We start from the raw sequence: 24,456 nt of genomic DNA on the forward strand, positions 1-24,456 counted from the left end.
ACTTCTATATTCATATATTTTTAATACGTATATTAGGGGGTTCGCCCTCTAGTCAATTCCTCTCTCTTTGCGCTAAAGTTCGAATTTTAATCAAATTCTTTAAAAATTACCCCTAAATCACAAAGGCCGTTAATTAGAATAAATAGCTCTTATGAAAGTACTAAGAAATATTTGTCTTAAAGAGCGATGTATTGACTAGGGGGCGGGCCCAATCATATACGTAATAATTTCTCTTCGTTTTAAGTTTTGATGTTGCTCCTTATTTTCATTAGAAAAACTTTTTTTTTTCATATAATTTCTGATCGTTTTTTAAATAATGCTGGAAAATCCGGCGCCCCTTCTTAGCAATGTCCCTTCCCCCATGAAAACTTCCTCCATGGAAAGATCCTCCCCCATAACCCCCGACCCCCCCCCCCCTCACTACCAGAAAACATCTTCCCTGAAAACGTCTGTATACTTCCCAATAACCAATACTATATATAAACATTAGGTAAAGTTCATAGCTTTCAGTCCTTCCCCCGAGGATTTTAGGGGATTAAGTCATCCTAAAAAACATATGTATTATATTTTCGACCATGCTGAACAAAATGGCTATCTCAAAATTTTGATCGGGTGACTTTGGAAAAAATGAGCGTGGGATGGGGCCTAGTTGCCCTTGAATGAGCCCGTTCGAATGAACCCTCCCACGATATTCTAGGACCACTGGGTCGATACGACCACCCCTGGACAAAAAATACAAAACTCCACATTTTTGTAGATAGGAGCTTGAAACCTCTACAGTAGGGTTCTTTGATACGCTGAATCTGATGGTGTGATTTTCATTAAGGTTCTATAACTTTCAGGGGACGTTTTTCCCTTTTTTCGAAAATTGGGCAAATTTTCTGAGGCGCGTAACTTTTGAGGTGTAAGACTAAACTTGATGAAACTTAAATATTTGAAATCAGCATTAAGATCTAATTCTTTTGATGTATCTATTGGTATCAAAATGTCGTTTTTTAGAGTTTCGATTACTATTGAGCCGGGCCGCTCCTTACTTACAGTTCTTCACCACGAACTGTTTGATGAAACTGAAGATAGCTTTACCAATGTCGTATTAATGTTGTAGACACTTTTGTTTTAATAATAATATTGATAATAATAATACTAATAAAAAGAAACAGGATCTTAACTAACATCTTTTTTGTTAACTGATGTTTAATGTTTTTTGTAAGTTCCTTTAGAGGCAGTTTTAGGGGAGGGACAAAGGGGGACTTGCCCTGGCCGCGGAAATTATAGGGATGCAAAATTTCAAATAAATAATCTAACGCTTATAGAAATTTTATTTTTATTTAATTTTTTTTAGAGAGAAATAATTTAATAACCAAAATAAATATAATTATAGCCCGGTAAGGGAACGGTTTGACGGGGAACAAATTGCAAGACAAAAGATTCTTTGACTACCCGACTCAAAAAAATGTGCTGATTCCAAATATGCAAAGTTTGCTCATCTGTCTGTTTCACAAATATGTTTCTTTTGAGGTTGAGGTTGATTTTGTTGGGGTGAATCTCGTGTTTCATATATAGGCGTACAACAACGAAATTGATGTCTACAATAGTGTAACAGGTCACGGTGCTTACGAAAATCACTTTTATTTGAACGTAAAATTAAAACTTAGGTTTTTTGAGGTTGAGGTTGATTTTAAGAAGGTGAAATTCGTGTTTCAAACAGTTCGTGGTAACGAACTGTAAGTAAGGAGCGACCCGGCTCAATAGAAACCGAAACTCTAAAAGACGAAATTTTGATACCAATAGATACATCAAAAGAATCAGATTTTAATGCTGATTTCAAATAGATAAGTTTCATCAAGTTTAGTCCTACCTATCAAAAGTTACGCGCCTGAGAAAATTTGGCAGCTTTGCGAAAAAAGGGGGAAGAACCCCCTAAAAGTTATAGAACCTTAATGAAAATCACACCATCATATTCAGCGTATCAGAGAACTCTACTGCGGAGGTTTCAAGCTCCTATCTACAAAAATGTGGAATTTTGCATTTTTTGCCAGAAGAAAGATGAAAAGATGAAAGAGTTTTTTTGGGGTTGAGGTTGATTTTGAGGAGGTGAATTCGTTTTTACATATAAAGGCGAACAGCAACAAAATTTATGTCTAGAATTGGGTACTAGATCACGGTGATTATGAAAATTACCTTTATTTGAACGTAAAATTAAAACTTTCATTTGAATATTCCATTAGTGTTAAACCACGCTTAATCTGAAAGAAACCGGTCTTAAAATGTAGAATGACAACTATCACCCAGTTCGATGTTTTAACTAACGATTAAAACATTATCGACTTTTTCAGTTATATAATATACAAATGTGATAAAAAATCGAAATATCAATATTCCCATATCTTTGTTATCTTCCAGATCATCAGCTCCGAGAATCTCAATTGTAACACAGTTAGCACAACTTGATCCCTAGCAAGGTCCACAGGCCCAGGTGCATTTCATGCCATTTCTTTTACAAGTGCATCGCATATTTTAGCAGTCAGTTTTGCAATTACAGTGAAAAACTGCAAGGAGTGAGTTGGGGCAGCTGGGAGTTCACCAAAGATAGGGCGATATAGTCCATTCTGAATTACCCAACCGAGCTGGGTAGGGTCGAGATTACATCCCAGGGTTTTCCATGATCCAACTTGCAAATAAAATCGAATTGAGTGGAAGCTGCAAGCATCACTGGTGGGAGGGAGGACTTTAAACTAAACATACGAATCAGATACTGTAACTTTCTCCATGAATTTGAGATGACGTAACTGATTGAGGGTTGAAATTGAGCCTGGGCACTTATATAAAAGCATCATTGCTTTCTCCCCAGCTGCTGAAATGTCGTGCTTGGTGGATAGTGGGTCCATAAAAACTTTAGCGGATTCGTATAAATCATTGTTTTTATCAGAAGCTGTAGTCCCACTGACTTCCCAATGCCATATACACGAGAAGTTGAATCGCACCCAAGGAAGGCGTGGACATACAGGATTGTGCTGCATATACGAGATCCAAGTTTGAGTTTTGTTGCATTTATAGCCGAAATTCTTTGAGAAAGAATATCTATTCTTTCTATTAATATCTATTGCCGAAAGTCTATTCTTTGAGATTCCAGTTCGAGGCTCAGAGTAAAAGTAGATCGCTTGGAAACCTTTCTATGCGTGATAACTCAGGAGTATAAGCAGATCTGTGTCGTCTCCAACCAGGACAGTAGGCATTAAAGAAGCAAATCGAACTGCATTTAGAACAATGAGAAGATCAGCGTCACCTTCTGCCTGGAATACCTGACACCCAGCTTAGGTCAGGTACTCACTGGTCATGGCTATGATTGCCTGGTTATTCTTGAAGTTGCCTAGGAACACTTCTTTCTTTGTAGAACAGACCATATTCCTGTTAAAATTGATCTGCGGGTATGATCGTGACCCTTTCCGTCTCAAATGGGTGATGTCTTTGATTGAAGGTGCTTGGTTGTATCCGTCGAAAACCACCGACGTTCTTTGCAACCCGTATTTCCGTGCAACGTAGTGAATATATTTCTGGCAGATACTATCATATGTTGAGTTATTGTCCCAAGGGATTCGCTGAAGCAGTGTCCCACCATCGAGAACTATATGCTTGTCACTGAATTCTTTGACGAAGTCTTCAGTTTTTGGCTGCTGCTCTACAACTAGACGCCACATCGCATCGGTAAGGGCAGGCTTATCGGCTAATCGTGGAAGTCTTTTTGCTTCAAAAAGTGACGGAGGTGGCGAGGACAATTCATACTCAAAGTATGACTCCAAATTATTGTCGCTATTTCAAGCAATTGTCACCAGCCACTGAAACAGCAGTGCTGGATCAACGGCAACTGACTGTCCATTAATAACTGCGGCAGCTTTATGAGCAAGTGTTACGGCCACCGACTTTTTCTTGAATGTGTACGTGTTGACGTTTTCCCCTGTCATACTACCCATGATTTCTTGTCCGACCGATCTAGCTGTGTCGACGTTGACTTTTTCATCAGCCGTAACTCCAGAAGTAATGTTTCGCAAGCTCGGGTCTTCTGCGACAGGGGTATTCTCAGCAATCAAGCAAACAAGCTTGCTAGTGTCATGGTTTGTCGCGTCCAATCCTCGACTCTGTAACTTCTTTGTGCTGTTTGCTTGTCTCGTATTGGACCTTAGCAAAATTTTGCATAAACAAATTTAATTGCACGGCTTTAGAAATTGATTATCATCAAGCATTTTCAAAAGTGCCGTTTTACCAACTTCGACGAGCGGGAATTAAAAGTCACCGCCGCGCAAGGGCCTTGCCCCCTGGGACTGGAAGGTTACTAAAATAGAATCCATCACAGCGGGCGTCCAAAGGGCTTTATCATATTTTTTTCTATACCAAAATGTTTTATTGCGTATCAGCAAAAACTCTTTGCAGTTTTTACTCTGTTTTTACTCTGACCTTACTACGCTGTAATCTGCTATCACAAATAAACAACCCGACTTCTTACCTTTTTTAAAAAAAATGAAACAGCAGAACTTCACCGTCAACTAAACAAATCTCACTGACTGAACGCAACTTCGACCTGTTACCCATTAATCGACTGGCCAGATAAGGCAAAACACGATGGAACAGGTTTTATCACTGTAGACTGGTCGATTTAGAATCGCCCAAAGGACTTTTATATGCTGAGATTGTGAGGTCCCGTCAGTCGCGAAAGGGTTATGAAACTGATGGAATATTTAGATGAAAGTTCTAATTTTACATTCAAATAAAGATGATTCTCATAATCACGATTATTTAGTACCATATTGTAGACATTAATTTTGTTGTTGTACGCTTTATATGAAAACACGAATTTTACATCCTCAAAATCAACCTCAACCTCAAAAAACATGATTTTTAGTTTTACGTTCATATAGGCTAAAGGTGATTTTCCTAATCACCGTGATCTAGTACCCTATCCTAGACATCAATTTTGTTGCTGTTCGCCTTTATATGTAAAACAGAATTCACCTTCTCAAAATCAACCTCAACCCCAAAAAACCTAATTTTTAGTTTTACGTTCATATAGGCTAAAGGTGATTTTCCTAATCACCGTGATCTAGTACCCTATCCTAGACATCAATTTTGTTGCTGTACGCCTTTATATGTAAAAACGAATTCACCTTCTCAAAATCAACCTCAATCCCAAAAAACCTAATTTTTAGTTTTACGTTTATATAGGCTAAAGGTGATTTTTCTAATCACCGTGATCTAGTACCCTATTCTAGACATCAATTTTGTGGCTGTACGCCTTTATATGTGAAAACGAATTCACCTCCTCAAAATCCAACTCAACCCCAAAAATCTAATTTTTTGCTTCACGTTCATATAGGCTAAAGGTGATTTTCCTAATCACCGTGATCTAGTACCCTATTCTAGACATCAATTTTGTGGCTGTAGGCCTTTATATGTAAAAAACGATTTCATCTCCTCAAAATCAACCTCAACCCCAAAAAACCTAATTTTTTAGTTTTACATTCATATAGGCTGAAGGTGATTTTCATAATCACCGTGATCTAATACCCTATTCTAGACATAAAATTTGTTGTAGTACGCCTTTGTATGGAAACACGAATTTCAACTTCTTAAAATCAACCTCAACCTCAAAAAACCTATGTTTAATTTTACGTTCAAATAAAAGTGATTTTCGTAAGCATCGTGACCTGTTACACTATTCTAGACATCAATTTTGTTGTTGTACGCCTATATATAAAACACGAGATTCATCCCTATAAAATCAACCTCAAAAGAAACACATTTGTGAAACAGATAGATGAGCAAACTTTGCATATTTGGAATCAGCACATTTTTTTTTAGTCGGGTAGTCAAAGAATCTTTTCTCTTGCAGTTTCTTCCCGGTTAGGCCCTTTTTTTCACACACTTCCTGGACTAAGTAATATATATTCACAATTCACCTATAAATCAAAATCACAAAAAAAAAAGAAAAAAAGTACTGAAAATATAGCAACCTTTAACTATTAGCACACACTATTAAACAATATCGTTTTTTTTTTATTTACAAACGGGTTACAATAAATAAATAAACAAACATCTCATTTAAAAAAACACAATCCAATGCATTACTGCATGCCGGACAAAACCCGAAAAAAAAGAAAGAAAAACACTTTAAAAAATATATATAATATTTTCTATTATTATCATTTATTTATTTCCTCGGACCCTAATATAACCCAAAAAGGGTCCAACCCAAAAACAAATAAATATCTTCTCTCACCTCCCTCTCCCCCCCTCCAACAGAAAAGTGGGAACTTGAGAATCATCCACGCAAACAACGCAACACAACTCACAACATTCACAAAAAGAGAGGAGAAAAAAAAAATAAAAAAAGGGAAATAAATCACTCATCCATTCAAAACCCAAACAATCATCTCACCAACAACATTCAACCAATCATTATCTACACACAACCACTAAAATCTTCCATATTGACAAAAACATCTTACTCTGAGGGACTTTCGAAATTCATCCAGATCTGTGTTACTTTTTACCTCCTCGGGAAGTTTGTTCCAGACAGCCGGGCCATAAAAACGGATAGAAAACGTAGACCTTGTTGTTACAGGGAACGGGGTTCGTATTGAATGGGCATTTCTTGTCTCATACCTATGTTTAGCTTCGGTAAATGCAATCGAGAAACATGCAGGTAGCAGGTTATTAAAACTTTTAAACATGAATAATGCCGTGTAAAACTTAACTAGGCCAAAAAGTGGAATAAACTTAATACCGTAGTATTGCCTTTGAACTCAGTCAGAGCCTTGCATTGCAGATAAAACACAAACAATTTTATTTTGTAAAACCCTCAATGACAGTTAATAAGTAATAAATGTCGCTGAACAAACACTCACACAATATAAAACAAAGGGATGAGACAGAGAGAAATACAGAATTCTTCAAATTTTAGGAGGAAAAAAATGTTTCAGTTTCCGCAGCATTCCAACATTCCTGGCAATTTTTTTACATAGTGATTCAATATGAGGTTTAAACATAAGACACTCGTCAACTTGGACACCAAGATATTGAACATAACTATGTCTCTGGAGATATCCACTTTCTAGTTGAATACCATGGATCCAAGGATAATAATTAGTACTTCTTCCATATAGAATAAATTTACCTTTACTATTATTCAAACATAATTTACTTACAAGTATCCATCTTTCAATACAACTCATTCCTGTATTTAAAAGCAGAAATAAATCTGCTTCCGTCATAGCTGCCACAGAAAACTGTGTGTCATCAGCAAAGCTAGGCAATATCATCTTTGACCTTCTAGCTGCAGGTCCCACATGACTAAATATCCTTTTAAGACACGCATTCAAATCATTAATATAGATTAAAAACAACAAGGGTCCAAGCACAGAACCCTGTGGTACTCCACATCTCACATTCATATAATCAGAATGAACACTCCCAACCCCAACACACTGTTTCCTTCCACTCAAAAAAGACAAAATCAAAGTATGAAAATTACCACGAATACCGGCATGCTCTAATTTTGATAATAATACACTATGGTCAACAGAGTCGAATGCTTTCATAATGTCCAGAAATATAGACGCAACTTTCAACCCCGCATCCAACGAATCATTGACAAATGTTGTTAAAAAAAGCAAAGCTTGCTCTGTTGACATCCCATGACGAAATCCGAACTGAGTAGGGTGAAAATAAGAATTTTTATTTAAAAAATCCACCATTCTTACATAAATCAGTTTTTCAAACAGACGCGATATTATTGGGAGCATTGATATTGGTCTGTAATTATTCATATCATTCTTATCACCACTCTTAAAACATGAATTAATCAAATACAACAAATGACCTGAAATAATAGAGAAAACTGAACGAAGAATTCTAACACTGAAAAAATTCGACCCAGCTGCTGAATTCTTCATTGACTTCACCGTCGTCTCAAGCTCTGCAAGAGTCACTGGTCTTAAGAATATAGAGACTTCAGCTGCCTCATCGAGAAAATCATTATAAGAGCCATCACTGGGTGACTGCGCAACACTATCAGATACACTCTTACCAATATCTGTAAAATGTGCAGACATTATATTAGCAACTTGATTATCCGAGTGAGCATCAGGAATGTCAGGGATAGTCGGGGCAGCACGAGGGTTCACTACCAACTTGATGATTCTCCACGTTTTCGCAGGATTGCCTTCTGCTTCTTTAAATTTATTTACAAAGTAGAGCTTTTTAGCCTGTCTTAGAATGGTGTTAAGATTTCTATTATAACTTTTGTAAATATCTTTATCTGATTGAGATCCAGTTTTAGTAGACCTTTCATAGAGCTCTTGTCTTTTATCCATCGATTTAAGTAGCGCTTTCGATATCCTTGGTTTCTTTGCAACATCATAACGTTTACGCTTTTGTTCGAACTCTAGACTTTCATATAACATCTGAATCAGTTTATCATACCATTTACCAAATTTATCATTAACACAATCAGTACCCTCAAGGCATTCAAATGACTCATTCGTAAGCTTAGTCCTATATTCATATATAGCTTTCTTATCAATTATAGCCTGTTTAACTTCAGTCATACCGTGTCCTTGACGACAACAACTAATAGCTACACTGATTACAATAGCACAGTGATCGGAAACGTCGTTCACTAACACTCGCAACAAGTCGCAGCTAACATTCAAAAACAGATTATCAATCACAGATGCAACAGCTCCAGTAATTCTATTTGGAATATTAACAGAAGGCGAAAGACCATAACTATACATAAGATTAAAAAAACTTCTTGCCTTCGAATTCACATCTTGCACAGTATTCAAATCAATATTAAAATCACCAGTTATAAAGCAAGGCACTCGCGAATCCAGTATTTTATCCAACATATTATCCATCAGGTCCAAAAACTCATCCACATTTCCTGAAGGGGGCCTATAAACAACAACAAGAAATAACTTGCGCCCAGACAATGAAACCTCTAACACCATTGATTCAAAAATCATTTCTCTATATACAGCAATATCCGGCCTTGGCTTAACATTATATCCATTTTTCACATAAATTGCAAGACCACCATGCTGTCTTTCCATTCGATTCCGAAGAAACAACCTATAGCCTGGTATATCCAATAATGAAGAGTTATGGTCGTTCAGCCAAGTTTCTGTCAAAGACATTACATCAGGCTCCAGCCTAGATGAAACTTCATTAATATAATTAAACGAACTATTTAAACCGCGACAATTCATACCATACATTTTCAGCTCCTGCATAACTATCCATTCATTCAATTCTTTCAGACACACGTATTTTGAATCAGCACACTCAACATTCATTCCACCCTCAACCTGGTCTTCATTCCTGATACCCTCACACATCTGTGAAAAATCAACACGACGACTCTCAAGTTCCCTCACTCTCTTCAAATTTATTTCAACCATTATCAAACACCAAAGACTGTCACGAGAATGAATCGAGAGAAACAAAACCAATTAGCTTACCCACAATTTTCCTTATACCCTCAAGGTCCTAGGACACATTGTGGCCATAAACCAGGCACCAAAAACACAAAAACCTGAAACAAACAAAAAACAAAATTAAATAAAATAAAACAAAAACTAATAAACTGTAATAGCCTTATAAAAGGCCACATCCAACTCAATCTAAACTAATATAGGTAAGGTATAATATCAAAATATACATAAATGCAAAATACGCAAGAAAAAAAATATATAAATTTAATTGACAAAAAATCTCTATTTTTAAAATAAATAACTATTCCAAAAAAAAACCATCTTACATAAATAAATATACAAAAAAAAAAGATATAAAGAGATAAAAAAAAAAACAACATCAACATGCAGATTTCATAGCTTCATACCATCCCAATTTTTTAACTTCCCCGTTTTCACGAATACACAATACCGGAGGAACCACCGGAGGCACCCAACATTGGATACCCCTTTCGTGCAAAATCTTCCTTTTCTGAAGTATATCCCTCCTAATCAATCTAACTTCCTTGGTTACGTCATCACTCACAAAAACTGGTTTGCTAAAACCTAATTCTTTTCCTTTCAGTTTCTTCGCATTACTCATAAAAGCAAATCGACCTTGATATTCCACCGTTTTAATCTTTACGAAATTATTCGTAACATTAACAACAGAAAAAGATGGAATATCCGAAGCAGGAATCCCGAGCCCATCAACTAGAACACGTTTGACAGTGCTTTCAGTATCTGCACTCGGTCCAGGCTTAACATTCCTAAACAGAACATTATTCTTCTTACCCGTATTTTGAACCAACATCGACTGGTTCTTTAACAGGGCAACTTGAGTACAAAGTTCATTTATTATGACCTCTTGCGCATGCGTCTTATCAGTAAGTTTACCCACTTCATCATTAGTTTTGCTTGCATTAGCTTCAATAACCGCACACCGCGAACCAAGGTGATCAACTAATTTTTTTATAATCTCCATATCAGATTCTACGGTTTTCAGTGAGCACTTAATATCTGAAACATCTTTTTGTAATGTTTGTAACATTTCTAAAATCATGGAAATGCTACCAGCATTTGTCCTTTCGCATTCTCGCACAAGACTAACATCAAAAGTTGAGTCCATTCCTGAGACTTCATCACAAGGCCTTTTCTGGCCTGTCTTTACTGGAGTAGATTTGTAAATTTCACCAGCTTCTTGGGATACATTTTGATCATCCTGTTTCAACTTCTTATTGTCATTATTTCCTTTATTCTTCTTCTTATTCCCCATTCTCGGCTAATAAAAAAATAAATAAAAAAATCTGGCGCCTACCTCAATCGGAACCTTTTTTTACCCACGCGATTCTAGCGTGCTATACAACAGCCGTTAAAAGGCACGGCAAACACCAATCCTCCAAGATCAGCTACGGTCCTAAAAAAATCCACACTTTTACTCCTGCATCAGCCAGCTATGAAATTATCTGCATGACATCATCTATTCTACAATGCAATTTGGCCAGCACTAGCCCCTACACAAATGTTAACATAATGAATGCATGATCGCAATTTTTATGCTTACACCTGAACTGTCCACTTTAATTGATTCTAAATTTAATCCGGCTTATGTGAGTGATCAAAAATATTCAATAGTAATATAGTCAATAAATAACAATCTTTTATTTCACTTGTTGCGAAACTTTTTTAATCACTGACAGTCACTGTATTCCACGGTAATGTATTCTAAATTTAATCCGGCTTAACATCATATAGATGTTCACAGGTCAAATGCCAAATGAGAACTGGTTGATAAACCATGGTTGATAAACCATAAACGACGTGGAAACGAATTACTAGCGAGCCATGCTTAAATCAACCTAAATCATTAACAACTTCCCAGAAGGTAACGTTTCAACCCACTCTTGAACTGGCTAACATTATCTGTCACCTATATACCCTCAGGGAGGGAATTCCACAGCTGTGGTCCTGTAAAACGTGGAAATAAAGATCCGTGTCGAGTACTCCGAGCCTCAGACACTATCCCTGAAGAAGACCTTGTTTCATAACAATGATAAAACGAGTTAGACTTTCCCAAAAGCACTCCGGTGAATAACGATTCAAACATCGATAAACAAAAACAGCTAGTTGATAATCTCTTAACTTATAAACAGTTAGAATTGTCATTTTAGTGAAGCAACTCAAAGTACTATTTTCAAATCTCACAGAATCTCCTAAGACACGAGCAACTTTATTTTGCAAAATTTGAACTCTTTTAAAACTTGACACAAAAGAACTAGTCCACAGCAAACAACCATAAGATAGATACGGAATTATAAGACAATGAAAGAGGATCATTAGAATTCTTGGTGTGAGTTCATTCCTTAGCCTTCTTAAAAGATCCAATCCTCTTGCCACTTTTGCTGCTACTGCATCACAGTATAATTTCCAACTCAAATTGCAATCAAGAGGAAAACCTACATATTTTAAACTTAAAGGTTGTTTTAAGAATACACCATTCAGACATTTTTTATTATTTAAAATAATGGGAGTACCAATTCGACAAAAAGTCATGAAATTCGTCTTAAAAACATTAACAGATAGACAGCTACATCTCGTAAAACTGGCCTGTTCATTTAGGGCCTTATTTGCTTTTTCAGTCAAAAGATTTTTGCAAGATGATGTTACTGTAAGCGCAGTGTTATTAGCAAAGGACGTGATTAGTATCCCAGGAATCTAAAATCACATGGTATCTACATAAATTAGGTAAATTAGGGGCCCAAGCACCTAACCTTGTGGAACTCCGCAACGGACTCTTTAACTTCTTGATTTGCAGCCATCAACATTCATTCTGCGTTCTTGCTCCAAGATAAGATTCAAAACCAGTTCAAAGATACATCCTGAACACCTAAACAACGTAGCATCCTTAATAAGATCTTAAAAACAACAGTATCGAAATCTTTGCTAAAATCTATGAAAATTGAAAGCACCAGCAAGATCTGTCTTCAGACCTCCTTTATATAAAGGGATAACCGTGGCCTTTTTTAATCGTGTAGGAAACTCACCCTCTTTTAGCGATAAGTTAATTAAATATACAAGGCAGGGCAACAAATATACCATAACTAATTAAAATGTTTGCAGATTGAGACCATCACTCCCAGATGAATTTGATTTCATCAATCCTATTATTTGCTTCATCTCCTCAAGATTAGTTTCAACAATGTTCATGTTTACCCCCAAACCTCTCTCATCTTTAGAAGGTTCAGTAATTTTACTGCTATTGTTATATGAAATTTCACTTACTGATTTACCTATTTTTGAAAAATACTCACCCAAAACATCAGAACTTTTCTTCCTTTCAAAAACTATTCTATCGTCAACTTTTAAACTAGTTGGATTTTCATTGTTCTTGCCACTATTTAATAATTTATTAATAGTTTTCCTCCACTTTACCTACCTTTCATATTACCTTTATTATTTTCGAATTTGATGCCATAGTATTTTTGAACAGAAGATCTGCGAAGCCGATTAGTTTCATTGCGAAGTATTTTGAAGTGATTGAACACCTCCTCTGACTCTGAATTCAAATAAAGTACGTACAAATCATTTCTTTTCTGGATTAGTTGAAGAAGCTCCTGGGTTACCCATGGTTTTCTAGGAGTAGATTTCTTCAGCTTGACAGTTCTCATTGGACATGTTGAATCAAATATCAGTTGAACAATACCTATAAGCTTGTCAAATGCAGCGGATGGACTTTCATACTCATCATAAACCTCTTGCCACGAAAGAACACTCAGGTCTTGCCTAGATTTATGAATATTCTCTTTTTACAGTAGCCTTTTCATTATCCTCTTTATTTTTGGCTTTTGTATACGTAGGAAGGAAGTCACTGCCACCACAGGAAAATGATCAGAAGACTCACTAATTATTACATCAGCATAAGAAGTAGGAAGTAGGCGAGATCGAACAAATATGTTATCAATTAATGTTGCTGAATGTTAAGTAACGCGCGTTGGAATTCCTACTAGAGGATATAGATCATGACTAACCATATGGGTAAAAAACTCTAAATTATCATTATTCAACCACAAAAGATCAAAGTTAAAATCACCCGTGCAAATAAACTTGGAACAACTCAACTGGATCTCATCCAAAACTTGACCAAAACGAAGTGCAAACTCTTCCCATTGAGTATTTGATGGCTTATAAACCTCACTTATCAAAATCTGATTCCCGCCAATTTCCAGCTCAAGAGTAAGAGTTTCAATCTTAACTTCTACCCAAATGGAATAATCCTCACTCACATTAGCCACAAGATGCTCCTTAACTAGAAATGCCTTCTAGAAATGCCTAGGTAATGCCTAGAAATGCCTTACCTAGTAACCTCCACGTGCCATGGTCTTTCTATTTTTTACAAGAAGCTGGTATCCTGGAAAACTAAAAAGGGACACAGAATGTTCTGACGTTAAAAAATTTTCTCACATAGGCCTATAACCAATACAAAACGAATTTTAATCAGTATTAGATACCGAAGATACCGAAGCAAATTTACACAACAGCTATCTCTATTCGGTTGAAATGTGATAGAAGAGCTTTCCTGCGCAATATTACCATTGAGAATATCTTCAGCTCGGAACGGATTATTTTCAAAGGTCCTTAGTCTCTCGCCACAACTTTAAGACAACTTGGTGCAATACAACTTCTATAGAAAAAAAAAAACTAGTGAAAATCTGACGACTTTTAACTATTATCACATACTATTAAGCAATATCGTCGATAGACCATAAACGACATGGAAACGAATCACTAGCGGACGTACATAAATCTGACCTTGGTTAGACCACACTTGCTTATTTCCCATATTTATCCCGTGCTAAGTTCAGAACATCACGTCTTCGTTTCGTCAGATTTTCGGACACAAAAATACCAGTGCGAGCTAATTTTGACTTTTCTTTGAAAACTTTAGAAGCAAGGTCTTTAGACTTGAATGTTGCAACTACAGGAGCAGTTGTATCCTCTTTACTATTAACTTTGCTTAGATCTAATCCTTTAACTTCGATCACCTCTTGATTTGATATTTCTAGCTCCATCTTGTTTGTCAATATATCAAGAACTACCCACTTCAAGTCACTATTGGAAGGTTGTTTAACCCCACTGAACATGATAATATTTAATCGTTTTTCTTGTTCATACTCATCAAGCTTTTGCTCTGCAACTTTAATCCGTTCCTCAATAAATGAGCATTGATTTTTTAAATGTTTTAAATCATTGGATAAAACAACAAATTTCGGCTCGAATTCAACAACTAATGGTTTGGAAATTTGACTTGAAATCGACGAGCTTTGCGCTTTGATTACACTAACTGTGTCCTTAGAAAAGGACTGTTCGCCTCCAACAGCTGCCAATTTTTCATCTAATCTCTGATCTATTTTCTGAGCAAGGTTTTCCACGACAGACTGAATTTCTTGTTCCGTTGCTATGATCTTGGTAATAAGAGCGGTTGATCCCGAAAAGTTATGTGAATTGGTATTTTCAGACGCTTGTCCTTTAACTTTGTCTTTGAAAATTTCTTTGTAAATTTCTGGTTTCAGCGCAAGTTCTTCAAACGCTCCCTTTACACCTTTTCTAGAGTTTTTCATAGCCTCAGCTTTATTGCATTCAAAATCTAAAATTTGGGACTCATTAATGAACTGGGTATCATGAGTACCGTAACAGAAACTAGGTGCTTGTAATTTCTAGTTTTTTCATTTCCTTTCGGATCTATCATTTCAACAATACGTACAGACTATTCAGGGTAACCTCGAAACCTAGCCAATGCCAGCTTATGAACAGTAAATTTAGCCATCTTATTAACTAGCCAGCAATTAGTTAGTAAAATAGCTTCGTTAACACAAAAACGTTCGTACCTGTTGGTTGCACCGTAGACTTACAAGTCAGCCAAACTGGCCTTAGTAATGTTTCAAGCTGAACCAAACTGAATTGAACAATAAATCATGCGAATCTCTCTTTAATGAATATACTTTTCACTAATTAATTTCCTCGATCCAAAATCCTGTTTGAATTATTTCAAAAGTAAAGTAGAGGGCGGATGAAAATAATTAATATTTTATTAATTAATCAATAAACTAAAAATAAAAATAATTAAATAATTCTACTAATAAATGAAAATTAATTAATTAATTAATAAAAGGAAAATAATTTTGTTAATTTTTTTTCTGAAAATTTTATTGCATTCAGGGGGGGGGGGTAATCAAAATTTTACCTTGGGACGCAAGAGAGGCCAGAACCGCGACTTATCTACACATGGGGCTATTTTACAATATATCAGTAAGGATTATTTCCGTCTTTTGGACTTTATTCAAAATCTACTAGTATATGATTTTTTTTTTTAAATCAATATAATTAATTTGATATTAATTGTTAATGACAATTAACTCCTGGAACGTGCCCTGTGTAGATACTTATCGGACAATTAGTGATTTTTCCAAGACAATTAGTGATTTTGCTTAGCCAGATGCCCTGGCAAAAGTTTTCCGCTTGTAGGTTTTCGGCTCTAAATTTAGGTTTATATTGACCTCTTCAGCAAAACTGAACTTCTGATTAGGATGTTGTTTTTTTTTTCTGGTGGAATTTGATACTGTTCCGAATGGGGCTACCGTTGTGAACTTGCTGGTTTCGGAAAAATTGCCAAAACTGTTTTAGAAAGCTAATTGAATATTTGTGTTTGCATCCCCTTTTTCAATACACTATTCTGACAATATTAATTGTATTTTTAGTGCCATAGTGGAATTATGGGTGGTGGTCATTATGTGGCCTACGCTTGTCATGATGACGGCAAATGGTATTGCTATAATGACAGCAGCTGCAAGGTAGGCTGTCTCTCTCTCTCTCTCTCTCTCTCTCTCTCTCTCTCTCTCTCTCTCTCTCTCTCTCTCTCTCTCTCTCTCTCTCTCTCTCTCTCTCTCTCTCTCTCTCTCTCTCTCTCTCTCTCCCTCTCTCTCTCTCTCTCTCTCCTCTCTCTTTCTCTCTCTCTTCTTCTTTGGACTAGTGTGACAACCCTTTCGCTTTACCTTCCGGAGTCAATATCCGGGATCTATTTGTTTATCGATCTATCTATATCCCTGTTTTAAGTGTCTTTATTTTTCCAATTTATTTATTATCTTCTTTGTCGTGATTTCTTCCTCATTCTTCCCCCTTTCTCATCCGATTTATTTTTAAAGGCTTTTGTAAGGCCCATACCCCTCTGAATTGTAAACCTTGATCTTCAGTCCCCATTAGGATATACTTCACAATTGTTTTCTTTAAAACTTCTGTATATATATATATATATATATATATATATATATATACATTGTAATTACTGAAAAATATTATATTAGTGAATATATTAATATTATATATTATATCACTAATATTAATATTAGTGAAAAATGAAAATAAAAAATAAAAATGAAAATCGAAAAAATGTCTAGAATTTTTTTGAAAGAAGACTTTGTTGAATAGATTTTTAACCTGAAGTGCTGATTAAATGATGCTGATGATTAAATAATGTTGAAAATGAAGTACTGATTAACATATTTCGGTACTGTATATTTAGTGGTTTCAAAGCGGAAATTGCCCTGACCACGCATGGCACTCCCGGCCGAAGGAATTGAATCAGGAGATCGGTACCTGCGCAACGCAGACCATGGTCAGCATGCGAAAATGGTTTTTTTGGTTATGAAGCAGAAATTTTTTACTTATTTTAAACAAAACTTTACTGGCCAAAAAAATGTAAGTTTCAAGTCTGATCTAAAACAAAAGGATACACTTTTTTTTAGAATAGATATCTTAAATCGAATTGAAAGAAATTAAACTGAATAATTACATCAAACTCAAAAATAATAGATGCTACTATAGTAGAGTAGATGAAACGCAAAACAAACAGCAATTAAAACTAACAACCAATTCAAACTTAAAACTTACTTTTGGTTTAACGGCATAAGGAGAAATCAGATGTTTGGAAAAGAACTTTAAGTACCGAGGACATCAAAATCAAACATGTTTTGCCCCCCCCTCCTGAACCCATCTTGCGTCTATTTATACCCAAAAACATTGTTTTCCGAAGATTTTTCTTTTGGTCGCTTCTACATTATGAAATTTTAGGGCGTCATCACATTTTTGTCAGTGTTGTCACGTTGAACCGTAAAAATAAATAAGCAAACATGTTAGTTTAATTTTGGCCTTTCTTTAGGTCGGTAAAAATTCAAACAATAGCAACCTACTGATTTTAAATACAACCACACCTTCAAAGGAAAGCTACATTTTCGTAAGCTGTTTGGTACCATATTTTTTTTTTGCTTTTTTGGCTTATTTTTTACCAACTTTCATTTAAATATGACGCCCACTACTACCAAAACTATGCAAATCAAAGTCTTTTTTTATTAAAAGTTGAATTCCTGGATTTTTCTAATCTTCAAACCTGTTTCCATTTAACCGATTCAATCAATCAGGTTTCATTGCCACTCTCCTTTGTACTTTAAGACTGTAGCCTACTTCATGAACGTGTGCCCAGGATTTTTTTTTTTGGAGGGGGGAGGAGGTGTTAATTACAAAAACACGTAAAAAATTTGTTTGTGTTCATTTTTGTTACGTTTTTGCGAGTCGGACAAACTTTTCGGGTTGGAGGTTCAAACCCCCTAACCCCGCCACTGGATACACTGGATACTCCACTGGACTTTTGTTTCCCTGTCAGACGCTAGATGTCTTTCAATAGAATTGGTTCGGGTTGCATGTCTTGTTATTTTTCTGTGGTTAAACTCTGACCTCCCCTAGAATCAAATAGGGCCTCATTTGAAGGATCGAATATTGGTTTTTGTGATGTATTGGGTTTAAAAGGGATGAACGGGCTGTCAGACTATTTTCTGTGGGGAGGTGCAGTATGTGAAGTACGCACAACGAAAGTAGTATTTGTCAATAATAAGAACTACAATAGCAAAACGGACATTTCTTTTATGTCTATTTGGTTGTTAAAAGTGAAATAAAATGGAAATAATTCAAAGTGAAATAATCAAAAATATATTTATTCTAAGCTTTATTTATATAGTACCTTTATGCTTACGATTCCTTTTTCGTCAACTACTGTCGTCAGTTGTATCAGTATATCGACTTTACACCATTATGGTTTTTATGGAGCATTTTTTCTTTTTTAGTCAGTGCGTAAAGAAATACTTATTTTTATGATAAAAATATAATTCGCAATTCAATCTCCACTGAAATTTCAAATAGAAATTTGTTTAAGTTCTAATTAATATTAATTATTTTGATTAATGAATTTAAATTTAATTAGACGTATTTTTTAATCCTCTCTCACCCTCCCCTAAGGGTTAGACCTCTGCACATTTATGACCTGGGTTATTAAGGAGGGGTGGGGGTTTCTAGTCTCCCTTCCCTCTTCTGAGTGCATCCCAGATTTACGTTCACCAATTTTTATGTTCTAAATTTTGTGTTTTATTTTATAGGAAGTAGAGCCTACGCAAATCGATCCTCATGACATCTACATGCTCTTGTATGAAAGAATTGGATTAGATGGCTCTAAGTATGTGAACCCAGACGGGGTAGATAGTGGTGAGGACACAGCAAGTTCTTCAAACTCAACCCCATCCGGTGATCTGGACAAGAAAAGTGAATTGTTTAGTGAAAATGACAAGAAGAACTGTGTGCTAATGTAAAATTCTATTTTTGTGGCCTTTGCTGTGTTTAAACCATAGATTTATTGTTTTGGATAGATGCCAAGTAGGCTACTATATGAAAGACAAAACAGAAGTACAAAAGGAAACAAAAGTGAATAAGACGAACAAAATATAATGGAAAGTAACAAGAAAGACGTGTGTTAGTATAAAACGCTATTTGTGCGGCCTTTGCTCTGTTTAAACCATATATTTGTTATTTTAGATAGATGCCAAATACTATATGAAAGACAAAATAAGAGTAGAAAAGGGAACGAAGCGAAAAGAAAGCAAAATTTGAAATAACAAGAAGAGCTGTGTGCTAATATGGAATGCTTTTTTGTGGCCTTTGCTCGGTATAAATCATAGTTTTATTATTTTGGATAGATGCCAACCACTATAGAAATATTTTTGGAACAAAATTTTGACATATTCAATGAATTATAATAAATTACTCTTTTTTTCATACCCCTTTAATAATTAAATTATTAATTCTCTGGATTTAATAGTATTGTTTCAATCTCTCTAAAGAGACTTGAAGTCTCTAGAGGATTTAATGTTCTCTTTTTTGCTATGTCTTTAATGGCTGGTTGGAGCAAGAGGCAAATTTTAGAGAGATGGCTCTGTTGTCTGTTGTATTTCAATCTATCTATGGTTTAAGCTTTTAAGCTTTTTTTATAATCCTTGTTTTATTTTTTATCCTATCATTTCATCTTCAATGTTTATGATGTTTTATAAAGTCACTATCTACATAATAAAGAGCGGAGGTGTGTAGTTCTCCGAAGACATGAGTTTTTAAAAAAAAATTCGCTTGTTGGTGGTTTTCTGTACTATTTATGGGAGGTTTTTAATATTGTCCTGAAAAATTCAATGAATAGGCAATATTTCATGAAATAATCCATGTTTTTATTAAATTAGTTTTTAAAATTTTTGCCGTTGCTGATTGGAATGGGAGAAAATAAACGGATTGCTCTGTTATATTTTGTATAGTGGCGTCTAATATAATTTGGGTTTAACTGTCTCATTTTTTTTAGTCCGTTTATTTGTTATGCTAGGGTTTCATCTTTGTTACATAAAATATTTAAAAATTCTCTGTCTAGGCAATTTACACCTAATTAACACTAAACTAAACACTAAACCAGGTGTTTATTTTCCTGAAGACAAGAATCCTTTAGAAAAAAAATTTTGTTTATCCCTCGCGTGAGGTTTTTTTGTATATTTATGGAAGGTTGTTTATTTTTCCATGAAAAAGCCCATGAGTTGGTCATATTTCATGGAAAAGTCCATATTTTTACAATTTTTCAATTTCATTACCTTTACTGATTAGAATGGAAGAAAATATGCAACCATACCAAACATTAACAAAAAAAATGGCCAAAGCCATTTAACATTTTCTCTTACTTGGCATTTTTTTTAAGCTTTGTAACAGGGTTTTTCTTTAAGAACTGAAATCAGATACTTATTATCAATTAATTAGTTCAATCACATTAATTTTGAATAATTAAAGCACTGACAAAATATACATCAAATTTTAGAAGGCGATCTCGATTTTTGCCAACATTAGTGCCAATTTCCTCTCTAATAAGTTACCCATACTTTTTATGTTGGACTGTAATATATCTATGGTCTAAGTTTTTAAGCTTCTTGTTTATATATTTTTTTTATTTTTTTATCCTGCCTTTTGCCTTCATTGTGTATGATGTTTTAAAGTCACTAACTACATAATGAAGGCCAGAGGTGTATAGTTTTCTGAAGACACGAATTTTTTAAACAGCAATTTAATTTATCTTTTGTGGGAGTTTTTTTTCTATATACGGAAGATATTCTATATTTTTCCGTGGGAGGTTTCTTAGGCTTCTTGGGAGTTAGGAAATTTAAACTGGGGCACTAGTATTGAACACTATTGTTCAACACAAAAATTCAAACACAATAAACACAAAATTAGTCTCCATTATTTTAGTTTCATATTTTATGGTCACGCAATAATATTTTTATAAGTCATTATTTTAGTTATGAGACTGCAGGATGCAGGATTTTCAAAACACAGGAAATTGGAATTAATGTAGGAAATGCATTGGTGTCAAATCACAATTAGGCAGGGCAAAAATTATTTTTCAAATGTAGGTGTGGGGCAATTTTGTTGTTTTTCAGTTTTTCAAGGAAAAAACTTTCAAAACAGCCATTTTCAATTACAACACGGAAGAAAAGACGTTTTTCAAGATCTAGGTGAGGAGGGGTGAAAAAACTTTGGGTGCCTATGCCCCCTTCATTCCTGTCAATTGGCGCCACTGGGCAAATAATTTTTTTTTCTTTTAGTTCTGTGATTCCTAGCCTCTTTATTCGTTTTTTTGGCCATTTAATTCAATTGTACAAAACATTTAAAAAGGCAAGGACGGTAGTTAAAAATAAAGGGCAATAAAGGGCATACATTGGTAATCCATACATTTTCAGAGTGTTGGGGGAGGTGGTAATTTGGACAAGAATTAAACAGAGGCAAGAATTTCACCAAACAGTCGTAAAGGCCCTTTTGACCTTGGCAAACCTGAATTCTTTGGAAAGGAATTAGCCAAAAATATCTGTTTAATTAAAGCAGTTCGTAGCTTCGTAGTTTGAAGATAAATACAAAATCTTGAAAAAGTCATTTTGCTAATAAAAAAAATAATCGTTTTGGGTCAAACATTTCAAAATTTGTAGAATGTGAGTTCTGATTGAAAATATAATCGTTCCTCTCCAAATTAATTTTATAAATGAGGATTTCCTGTAGTTGATATTCGGTTTTTGCGGAATTCTTTTTTCTTCCATTTTATTTTAAGATAGTGACTATTTAAGACATCTTTTATTGCCGAAAGGGCTTATCTACATAATTGGTTTAGAGAATTTTACCTCGTACTTATTAGCACTAGTCTACCCACTGATACGTTATACAGTGTTGTCAATTTGTGTATTTTGCTGGTACAATATTTGAAATAGTATTAAAATTGATACCCCTTTCAAACGGAATTAACCACCTTTTTAAAAAACTAAAAATATTTTAACTGCCCTAGCTTTATAAAGAATAGATCAAAATATTTACTTTCAGAACAGGTCAAATCTCGGACCTTTCCGATCAAACTGTCTGAGGGGATGTAACATTCAAAAGAAATTATAGTTTAAAACTACAAGATTAGAAGTGTATCGGCCTAAATTTTATTATTAATTTTGTCGGAACTTAAGTTTCCTCACTATTGCCATATTTTATTATGCGAAATTTATAAGTTACATTGGCATTTATAATGCCTATTGTAATATAATAGACTTATTAGGCCTATAAGCCTATAATGTAATTGCCTATTATAATATAGCACATTATAACATATTATAAAAAGAATTTTTAATAGCCACATACATAAGAGTACATTCTGGAGTAAAGAAGAATAATTAAAATATAACGAAAAACAGCGAACTATATGAAAAAAGTAAGGAATTACAAGGAAAGTAATTAAAATATGTGGTCAATCCTCCCCCACCCCTTTATCTGCTTAGCAGCATGAACTATCAAACCAACCTCTACGAATATCTTACGAATAATTGTATCCCACTTTTTTCTTAATAGCTTCAATACTTGATTTTTGAAAGGCCAAAAAATAATAAATGCCTCATATAATATATTAATACGCAATTATAATATATTAATAACAAGAAATTGAGTACGCATGACGCACGTACATAAGAAACTATTCTGGAGTAAAAGGATAATAATTCAAATCTAACGGAAAAATAAGCGAATTATATGGAAAAAGTAAAAAATTATAAGGAAATTAATTAAAATATGTGCTGAACCCCCCCCCCCCTATCTTTTCTAGCGGTATGAACCATCAAATCAATGTCTTTACGAGTATTTTATGAATGAATAATTCTATTCCACTTTTTGTTAATGGCTTGACTCGTTTTCCCTTCAAAGGCCAAGAAATAAAGTAATGGTATAGTTTTGCGTAAATTTTTGTTGAATTACAATAAAGACGTTATATTAAATAGCTTTTTTAGTCTCGGAAATTTTGCTTATACTTAAAGGAAATAACTTAAGAAACTTAAGTTATTTAAAAAGTCTTTAGTCATTTATTATCTCGTAAATTAAAGAAAATAAATCTTTTAACTTACTTTATGTTGACTCTTCTCACCTTTCTCCCCAGTAGTGGTTCTATCCTTTCTTGTGCCTGGGGTATTATCTTGATTATCCCCCCCCCCCCTCCCTCCCCTTGTCTCCTACAAAACTTTCAGGTATAGTTTAGCAAAATTTTCATTTATCAAAAAAATTATTCGTTTTCTCAGTTACTAGTTTCGTTTATTTAATATTATATTCGTTTTTACTTTCGAATAATAATCCCAAATTGTCTTCGCCATTTTTTTGGTATTTTCTTTTCACCTAATCTATATCTTTTATCTACATTCAACGGTTTTCTATATGCAAAAGGTTTCGCTCTCATAAAGGTGCTTTTTAAAAGGTGTCTAGGAGCCAGATGCTAGGCATATTTGAATTTATATAAACAATCTTTGTTTTTAAATTTTTACCGAAGTTTGAGGGGATAACATAAATTGGATTCTGCACACACTCAAAAGGGGCACGGGGATACAATGAATCTAGCGCTTATCCCCTTACATCGTCACAATAACTGTCCTGTGGCTGTTCTGGACTCTCTTGCGCCCGGGGCAAAATCTTGATTAGACCCCCTCCCCCCTGTCTCCCACAAAAGTTCCAGACCAAAGTAAACAAAATTTCTATTTATTAACAAAAATTTCTCAAACTGTTTGTTAGTTAATTATTTATATTTTGACTTTTTTTTCATTTATTATTTAAATTATTGAATTATAGTAATATAATTATTTAATTATTATTATTTCATTTATTTAATTAATTAATAATTTATGAATTATTTTCAGTTATTACCTGCGCCTTCTACTTTATTTTAATAAAAATAGAATTTCAAAATGATTATAACCGTTAGATTATTTATTTGAAATTTTGCTCCCTAGAATTTCTGCGCCTGGGGCAATTGCCCCCTCTGTCACCCCTTTCCAACGGCCTCTGTGTCTGTCCTGTATTTCTGTGTATAAAATTGTTCTTTAATTCCATTGGCTTATTTTAGAAAGAAAAATTCAAATTTTGGTTCTCTTTATTTTCTGTGGTTAAAATACTAACGTGTTACAAACAAACATTTGAGTTCGGAAATATTTTATCCTGTCTCATCTCCGTTGGTGGTTATGCTGTAGATGTAAAAACTGGTTTT

General features: G+C 34.5%; 1 protein-coding gene across 2 annotated transcripts in view; it reads left to right on the forward strand.

Annotated features, from left to right (window-relative positions):
- Usp32 (Ubiquitin specific protease 32) overlaps positions 1 to 24,152 on the forward strand; it is a 216,072-nt gene extending 191,920 nt beyond the window's left edge. For both annotated transcript variants that reach the window (XM_089095543.1, XM_089095544.1), the window contains exons 27-28: positions 16,262 to 16,354; positions 18,986 to 24,152. In XM_089095543.1, the coding sequence (XP_088951669.1) occupies positions 16,262 to 16,354; positions 18,986 to 19,195 (303 nt within the window). In that variant the 3' untranslated portion in view covers positions 19,196 to 24,152. The remainder of the gene's footprint in view (positions 1 to 16,261; positions 16,355 to 18,985) is intronic.
- Positions 24,153 to 24,456: the final 304 nt, after the last annotated feature.

This window comes from Artemia sp. Qi Xiang Cuo, chromosome 10 (genome assembly GCF_049724085.1).
Source record: "Artemia sp. Qi Xiang Cuo chromosome 10, ASM4972408v1, whole genome shotgun sequence".
Taxonomy (NCBI): Eukaryota; Metazoa; Arthropoda; class Branchiopoda; order Anostraca; family Artemiidae; genus Artemia; species Artemia sp. Qi Xiang Cuo.